The following is an 8,662-nucleotide window of genomic DNA, read 5'->3' on the forward strand; positions in this document are numbered from 1 at the left end:
TTTTTTTTTTGAGACGGAGTCTCACTCTGTTGCCCAGACTGGAGTGCAGCAGTGTGATCTCGGCTCACTGCAACCTCCGACTCCCTGGTTCAAGCGTTTCTCCTGCCTCAGCCTCCCAAGTAGCTGGGATTACAGGTGTCTGCCACCAAGTCTTGCTAACTTTTTGTATTTTTAATAGAGACGGCGTTTCATCATGTTGACCAGGCTGGTCTCGAACTCCTGGCCTCATAATCCGCCCGCCTCAGCCTCCCAAAGTGCTGGGGTTACAGGTGCCAGTCACCGTGCCAGCTTTTTTTTTTTTTTTTGAGACAGGTTCTTGCTCTGTCACTCAGGCTGGAGTACAGTGGTGCAATCACAGCTCACTGCAGTCTTCAGCTCCTGGGCTCAGGCAATCCTCCCACCTCAGCCTTCCTAGTAGCTGGGACTACAGCTGTGCACCACCATGCCTAATTTTTATATTTTTTGTAGAGATGAGGTCTCACTACGTTATCCAAGCTCGTCTCGAACTCCTGGGCTCAAGCGATCCTCCTGCCACAGCCTCCCAAAGTCCTGGGATTACAGGTGTGAGTCACGGCACCCAGCCTTTTTTTTCCCCCCTCATATATAGTTATTTCTCACAACTAATGTTTCTTCTTAGGGGAAACAGCCCTGAGACTGGGGCTGTACCTTACACAGCTCTAGATGCTGCTACGCACCCCATGTCAAGCAGGAAAGATACCTGGGCACATGCTCCGAGGTGTAAGGTACAAGTACCACCTTCTTCCCCAGCAGCATGGTGTTCTGATTCAACCTCATGGTAGCAGCCTGCATGCAGATAGGGAGAGCAAAGACTTCAGGACCCCGAAATTCCAACTTTGGGTGGGAGCTCCGGCTTTCCTGCTGGGGCTAAGTTGACTTACGTCATTCTTTCCTTCCAGACACTCCAGAGAATACAGACTCCAAAAATTCTTGCAAGAAAGAGAAACGGGCTGGTTAAGGATTATTAAACAATCTTTGACTCCCACCCCAGGGGGCCAAGCCTGGGCTCCGTTTCTGCCGGTTCCTTCCGTCCACTCCCCAGAACTTCGATCCCTCAAACCCAAGCACCAAGTACCAAGCCTTATCTCCAGAGCTCCCATTACTTGCCCCAGTCCAGGGATTCCAACCCAGAGTCAACTTTCAGCCCTGCCTTAAACCTGCTTCCAGCCTCACCGTGGCGACCACCCCACGGGGCTCTGGCCACTCCCTCCTCCCCGCCTCCGACCACTCCAGGGCAAGGCGGGCTTAATCTCAGGCCCTCCCTTTAAGTGGCGTTCTAGATCACTCTCCTCGACCCTCCAACCACGCGGACCCGGGTACTGCCAAGCTCACACCCACCCACCACCGACGAAATCGTCCACTGCAGAAGGGGTGATCCACCTCCTCCAACCAGCCACGCTCCCAGGCCCGACCGGCTGCCGCCCCTCCCACATGCGCGTGAGAGCGCGCCCCGCCCACTTCCGCCATGCTGACGGCAGCCGCCTTGCCCCAATCCCCGTCCCGGCCCCGCGAGGCGCCCAGTCAGCGCGCGCGAAGAAGGTGGGCTGCGGGGCGGGCGCATGCGCGCTGCGGACGCTGGTGCGGGACAGCTGGCGCCGGCAGCAGCCTACTGGCGGGAGGTGGAGGCTTCGGAGCTGGCTCTGCTGCAGGTGTCGGGTCGGGTCGGGTCGGGTCGGGTCGAGTCGGGACGGGACGGGCGGGAGAGGACTGGACGGGATGGGATAGGTTGGGGCGGAGCGGGGCTGCATCAGACTCGGGACTCCTCCAGGAGGCAGAGAGAGGGAGAGGCTGGGAGTGGGGCTCTTGAGAAAAGAGGGAGCTTTGAGGGTGGGGAACCCTAAGAGAGTAGGTTGGGTCAGGGAGTGGAGGCCCCGTTAAGAAAAGAAGGCCTTAGGGCCTTGAGTGGGGTTGGAGGGATAATGTAGGAAAGCCCCCAGCTCCCTGCCCTAGGCAGAGGCGGCAGACAGTTCCTTGGGCTCCCCTGTGTGGTAGTGAGCTCCTGGTTCCTGGAATTAAATGGGGTTAACCACCCCAGAGCGTGGAAAGGGGTCTCTTGTGGTGGGTGAGACTTAGTGGCTTTAGAGGCCCCTTCAATCACTTGCACTCCGAGCAACATTGAAATCCGTGCTGAGCACAGAGCAGTGCCCTGCACAGCAAGGGAGAAGTTAGAAGAAATCGTCCAGATTTCTGTCATCCGGGGTGACCCCTCCCTCGGGGTTGAGTCTTGTGACAGATACTGAGGCCCTAAGTGTCTGTGATAAAAGAACCAGAGGTGGCGGGGAAAGGCTGCAAGCCTCCTCCCACCCCATCTCAGTCCATCAGACAGGTGAACTCCGCTCTTTTGTTTTAAAGAGTGCAGCAGCCGCCGCCCCTGCACCTAAGGAACCTCCGCTGCCAGCGCTTCCTCACTTTTGGAAATGGCGGGTGAAATTACAGAGACCGGGGAACTCTATTCTTCCTACGTGAGTGTAACTTATAGAACCTTTGCTCACTGAAGTGTTCCTGGCTTCTAGAAAAGCACACTGCTTCCTGGGGATGGGATTAGTGAGTGCTGCTGCTTGAGCAGACCGTGGTGGAAGCAGGATGGGGGAGTTCCATGGGGCAGCGGCTACACGGCTACTCTGGTGGCTCAGAATGTAAGTCAGATTTATTCTCTTTTTAAGGTGTTTGTCAGAGTGGTCAAACCAAACAAAATCGCCGTGCTGTTTGTAATGTTAACCCTGAGCCAGGCGCGGTGGCTCACGCCTGTAATCCCAGCACTTTGTGAGGCCCAGGCGGGCAGATGTCCTGAGGTCTGGAGTTCAAGACCAGCCTGGCCAACATGGTAAAACCCTGTCTCTACTAAAAATACAAAATTCGCCAGGCGTGGTGGCATGTGCCTGTAATCCCAGCTACCCGGGAGGCTGAGGCAGGAGAACCCGGGAGGCGGAGGTTGCAGTGAGCTGAGATCGAGCCATTGCACTCCAGTCTGGGCAAAAAGAGTGAAACTCTGTCTCAGAAATAAATAAATAATGTTCATCTCCAGGCTACCACTTGCCTGCAGTGCTGCCCTTCAGATGAACAGTGATTGACAGCTGTTGACTCTGGGTTTTGCTCATCTCAGTAGTTGGAAACCGCTTTGATCTTTACTGAATTTTAAATTGCACAACTTTTATAGTCTTGGATGGCGTAAGAAGCAGCGAAAGCATACAAAGACTTCTAATTACAGTTTGGTGGACTCTGCAATTAGAACAGCTAGCATGATTGATTTCACTGTCTTAGGTCTGTGTTGCCTCTCGCTGCTCCCAACACATACTCAGTTTATCTTCTCTATGTAACGTATGATTGGTCATAGTTGTTACATCACAGGGCCATCTTGTCTGGATAAGTAGCCAGAGGGTTGGAATAATCAGATGGTTGACTCAGGTTGTTACCAACTATCCCAGGCAAAAGCAGCACTGCCCTAAGTAGCAAGAGTCTTCTTTCTAGAACTTGACCTGCCTTCAACAGCTGCCCTGCCTTGTACATAGCTTCCTAGCCTGGGGATCCCTGGTCTTTTTCTGCTAGCTTCACAGACTAGCATTGTGGTGTGATGGACAAGGAAGTGTCTCCACAAGGAAATGTCTTAGAGATACTTCCTTCACAGCTGGAAGAAAGCCTTCCTGATTCCAGAGTCTTCCTATTGGGCCTGTGCCATTCATGTGTGGCAGTAAAGGAGGCTTCTTCACCCTTCACCTCTGTAATTTCTCAGGGGAAGTCTTTTTTTTTTTTTTTAAGACAGAGTTTCACTCTGGTTGCCCAGGCTGGAGTGCAATGGCGCAATCTCGGCTCACTGCCTCCGCCTCCTGGGTTCAAGCGATTCTCCTGCCCCGGCCTCTCAAGTAGCTGGGACTACAGGCATACACCACCACGCCTGGCTAATTTTTTTGTATTTAGTAGAGACAGGGTTTCACCATGTTGGTCATGCTGGTCTTGAATTCCTGACCTCAGCTGATCCACCTGCCTCGTCCTCCCAAAGTGCTAGGATTACAGCTGTGCGCCACTGCACCCGGCCTCTCAGGGGAAGTCTTTCATGAACCCTGGAATGGAATGAATAGTGTCCCTCTCGTTTGTGGAATTATGTAACAGCTCTCAGCCTCCTGCTGTCAGCGATGAAATCTCCATGCTGTCTATTAATATAAAAGTCACCACAGTTCCTGCTTTTTCTTACAACATCTGTAAACTTAAAGATAAGGAAATGAGTCATCCCTGTAAGTAAGTTTTGTAAGGCAAACACTTTGATATGTCCCCATTTCTTGTGTGTCCGGTTGTTTAAGGGGTCCTTTCACAAGTCACGTGCCCACAGGAAATCAGGAAGTTAGGCCTGCAAGCTTCAGTGCCCTCTGCCCTTTTTCTGTTCTCCATCTCCTATGTGTTTTATTTTGTTCAGGGTCTTTGTTGCCCAGAGGGCCAGCTCTGGGCATTGGCCATAAACAAGTGCTTGTGTTCTCTTATCCTACTGGTGAAGAGAGATGTAGGGAGGAGGTGGGGTGCGGTGGGGATGATGTGGCGTCAAACAGGAGGTATAGTGGTCAGCATTCTGAGGGGAGAAGACATCTGCTTCCTAAGGGTTCCTTCACTCCCCCATCCTGGAACAATTCTTGGTCCTCTGTACGACCAGAAGAGTTTGTTGTTACTGAGCTCAGATGATCTATGGAACTAATTTGCTGCTGATGCTGCTCTGACTACCCCTGCAGGCCCCAGCTCAAGACAATGTGAACAGAACTCTGCTCTGGCTGCCTTGGGAAACCAAGAAAGGGCGCATGTAATTCATACGTGTGCTTCAGCCCATGGTCATTTACAAGACAAAGCTTCTCCTTAGTTCTTTATTGCCCCATTTATTTTGAGTTCTTTTCCTCTTCAGGAGTTCCAAGGATGTTCGCTTTAGCTTGAATTATTCTGCCTAAAATATTTGTAACAAGTAGATGAGCCACCTAGGTGGCTCAGATGTCCCACTCTCTCAAGGATAGTGCTGAACACAGGAATGTGGTTCAGACAGGTACATGTCCCCATAAGGGATCTCAGGACAGGCATGTCTGTTTCTCCATTTATGAGGACCAGGAGTGACACAGAACTGAAGTGGTTGTCGTGTGATCAAAATACAGGATGCCGTAGGCCACGCCTGACAGAAGGGTCAGCCACTGAGGGTGCCTCTGCCTGCTGGTTCCTGCTCAAGATTGTTGTGGTTGCTTTCAAAGGAGAGAGTGCTTGTTTCACACCCTGAAATCCTAGTCATTGCTTCCGCATCTTTGCTGCCTTCTGTTTCCTTTGACAACTGTCAGAAGGGAAGCTGTTGAAAGATACTGGTGACATCTGCCCCATGCAGGTCATGAGTGAGGCTGCTGGGTGGAGGTGAGGCATGTGGGATGCTGCACTGAGCTCTCTAGAGCATAGGAGAGCAGGCCAGCAGTCCCAAGGAGCAGTGCCTGTGCCTCCTCCAGTGCAGCCACAGAGGAAGAGGTGAGAATTGGAGGTAACTCAGTTTAGGATGCATGCATTGGTCTTCATTATCGAGACTGCAGTAGAGCCTGTTCCTCAGCTTTCTGCCACTACTTCTCAGAGTCTGGCCCACAGAACCGTCCCACGACCAACAGAAGAGAAGGTCTCCTTTCTCTTCCTTCCCCACAACCCCTCCTGACCCAGCCTGTGGCTCAGCCCAGATTTGCTTCCTGCCTCTACGTCTGCTCCTTGTGATTCGCCCTCACTGATTACCTTTACAGAAGGTAAAGAGGATTGAATGCTTGCCAGGACTGCCGCAGTCCTCAGAAAGCAAAGAAGTCCTACATTACCCTGCAGGATTCCCTGAGCGCCCACTAAACACACAGGGCTTGCTTTGGAACTGAAAAAAATTGCCGCAAAGCAAGACAACTGCAGTTACCCATTTCCGCTCTCAACTGTAGTTTCTCTCTTCCTTCATTTCTTTGTCAAGTTCTTAAAGGTTCGTAAGTTTCTTTTGGGAGCATGCTTATTTCATTGTACCTCTCTCTACAGCAGTGATTGTCAGCTAGTGGTGATTCTGCCCCCCAGAGGACGGTAGGCAGTGTCTGGAGGCATTTTCGATTGTCAGGACACTAATGGTTGGAGAGAGGTTGTTACTGGCACCTAGTGGGTAAAGGCCAGGGATGTCACTAAACGTCCTAGAATGCACAGGACAGGCCCCCATCGTGAAAAAAGGCCTGGCCCCCAAATCTCCACAGTGCCCAAGCTGAGAAACCCTGATCCACAAGAGACCTTTGACTTTTACATCCCAAGATCTTTAAGCTTCCCTGAATTTACAGATGCCTGTTCTACTGTTTAGTTTCCCCATAAAACTTTTGCCCAAGAATCGTTACTTTCTTTCTTTTTCTTAAGACAGGGTCTCACTCTGACACCCAGTAAGCAGTTACAGCTCACTGCAGCCTTGACTTCTGGGCTCAGGTGATTTTCCCATCTCAGTCTTCCAAGTAGCTGGGACTACAGGCGCTTGCCACCATCCCTGGCTAATACTTTCTATTTTTTGTAGAGACAGAGTCTGGCTACATTTCCTAGGCTGGTCTCAAACTGCTGGACTCAAGCCATCCTCCCACCTCAGGAGTGCTGGGATCACAGGCATGAGCCACCATACCTAGCCTAGAACTATCACTGTCTTATGCCTCTTTGCTTTCTCTTTGCTTCCGTTATGGGAAATCATTCTCCATAAAGAAATAAGGTTTTTATCCTTTCGTAAGTATTACTGCTAACAGAAGCGATAAGCAGAGCACAGAGCTGCAGGGAGGGCAGATGTTAGGTTGTCTGCTGGGGTCTGTTCTGTTAGTGCCCTGCTCCAAATGCTCCAAAACATCCAACCCCTTGTCCCATCCAAAAGGGCTCTGCGCAGTCTGACTGCAGCCTCTTCCAGCCCCACCCCTGCGCAGCTTACTGTGCTTCAGCTGCACAGGCCTTCTGAAAGCTCCTCGAGCCTACCTGCCGCTGTAGGCCTACTACCTGTAGGCCTCTGGACCGGGAAGTCTCTCCCTCGTCTGTCGCCTGGGCAGCACCTTCTCATCCTCCAGCACTCTTCCTGGGGTATCCACTGTTTCCAGTGCTTTCCCACTGTGTCTTCTCACAGTGCCCTGATTTTTTGCTTCATAACGCCTCTCTCAAGCTGAAACCGTAGTTGTTTTCTTCCCAGGCTAGAGTGCAGTGGCATGATCTCAGCTAACTACAACCTCTGCCTCCCGAGTTCAAGTGATTCTCATGCCTCAGCCTCCCGAGTAGCTGGGATTACAGGCATGCACCATCATGCCCGGCTAATTTTTTGTATTTTAGTAGAGATGGAGTTTTGCCATGTTGCCCAGGCTAGTCTCGAACTCCTCACCTGAGACAATATGCCCACCTCAGAGTGCTAGGATCACAGGTGTTAGCCACCGCACCTGGCCTGTAGTTGTTTCCTTGTTGTCTGTCTCCTCCTTAGAATGTAGCCCCATGAGTTCAAGGGCCATATCTGTCTGGTTTATTATCATATCCTCAGTTCCAAGCACAGGGCCCAGTCTGTAGAAGGCTCTTGTTGGTTGTTGAATAAATGAACAGAACTGAACTAGCTAGGCGACCCATTCCCACCCTTGTACACACGAGCCTGAAAGTGCCAGTGATTGAAACTAATCTCAGTAAAAGTAAACATGAGTTAGTTATAGACATTCACAGTTACTGTGAAAAGCCAGAACTTCCCATTCAGAAGACCAGCAATGGGCTGTGTGTTCCGTGTCTCGCCTAGCTTCTGCCCTCAAAATTCTTCTAGCAGCACCACTCTGAGCCAGGACTCCCAGAGGGAAATCATATCATGATGATGTTGTGATCCAAGCAAGGCAGTAGGAAGATAATTCAAACTTGTTTTCATCCTTCTGGGATTTGTCCATGGGATCAAATTGAGATTGCGGACTGGGCGCAGTGGCTCACTCCTGTAATCCCAGCACTTTGGGAAGCTGAGGCGAGTGGATCACCTGAGGTCAGGGGTTAGAGATTAGCCCGGCCAACATGGCGAAACGCTGTCTCTAATAAAATTACAAAACTTAACCAGACATGGTGGTGGGCGCCTGTAATCCCAGCTATTCCAGAGGCTGAGGCAGGAGAATCGCTTGAATCTGGAAGGCGGAGGTTGCAGTGAGCCAAGATCACACCACTGCACTCCAACCTGGGCAGCAGAGCAAGACTCCGTCTCAAAAAATAAAAATTGAGATTGTGATATCCAAAACTGGATGATGAAGACTCTCAGCCTCACGTCGGAGATAACCCAAGCAGGGTCCAGTGCAATCAGCTGGGTGTTCCCATCTCCAGCCTGTGTGCTCCCGTCTCCAGCCTGTGTGCCAGGCACCCTGAGAAATGCAGAAAGAAGTGAGACACAGCCCACAGTCACAGTGAGCTTCATATGTATTAACAGGGAAAAGAGAAATATGCCAATATCTGAAACCCAAGAGAGGGCATAAGAAGTGTTATTGCCACAAGGATTCAAAGGCGGGAGGCAGGACAACTTTGGGAGCCTGGGAAGGACTTTGTGGTAGAAGTTGCATTAGAGGCCGGGCGCAGTGGCTCACGCCTGTAATCCCAGCACTTTGGGAGGCCGAGGCAGGCAGATCATGAGGTCAGGAGATTGAGACCATCCTGGCTAACA

At 51.3% G+C, this 8,662-nt stretch overlaps 2 protein-coding genes across 15 annotated transcripts in view; one reads left to right on the forward strand and one right to left on the reverse strand.

Annotated features, from left to right (window-relative positions):
* NAT9 (N-acetyltransferase 9 (GCN5-related, putative)) overlaps positions 1–1,514 on the reverse strand; it is a 6,386-nt gene extending 4,872 nt beyond the window's left edge. For 9 of the 14 annotated variants that reach the window (XM_011940281.1, XM_011940129.1, XM_011939825.1 and 6 more), the window contains exons 1-2: positions 1,357–1,508; positions 719–804 (exon numbers count right to left, since the gene is read on the reverse strand). In XM_011940281.1, coding sequence (XP_011795671.1) covers positions 719–804; positions 1,357–1,485 — 215 coding nt within the window. In that variant the 5' untranslated portion in view covers positions 1,486–1,508. Of the gene's footprint in view, positions 1–695; positions 948–1,356 lie in introns of all 14 variants that reach the window. The other 5 variants (XM_011939904.1, XM_011939978.1, XM_011940506.1 and 2 more) reach the window with 5 other exon arrangements.
* Positions 1,515–1,572: 58 nt separating this feature from the next.
* The window catches only part of TMEM104 (transmembrane protein 104), a 61,570-nt gene continuing 54,480 nt past the window's right edge, over positions 1,573–8,662 (forward strand). Inside the window, exons 1-2 of the mRNA XM_011940597.1 lie at positions 1,573–1,669; positions 2,371–2,480. Of these exons, the coding sequence (XP_011795987.1) occupies positions 2,436–2,480 (45 nt within the window). The 5' untranslated portion in view covers positions 1,573–1,669; positions 2,371–2,435. The remainder of the gene's footprint in view (positions 1,670–2,370; positions 2,481–8,662) is intronic.

This window comes from Colobus angolensis, unplaced genomic scaffold (assembly GCF_000951035.1).
Source record: "Colobus angolensis palliatus isolate OR3802 unplaced genomic scaffold, Cang.pa_1.0 Scaffold1, whole genome shotgun sequence".
Lineage (NCBI taxonomy): Eukaryota > Metazoa > Chordata > Mammalia > Primates > Cercopithecidae > Colobus > Colobus angolensis.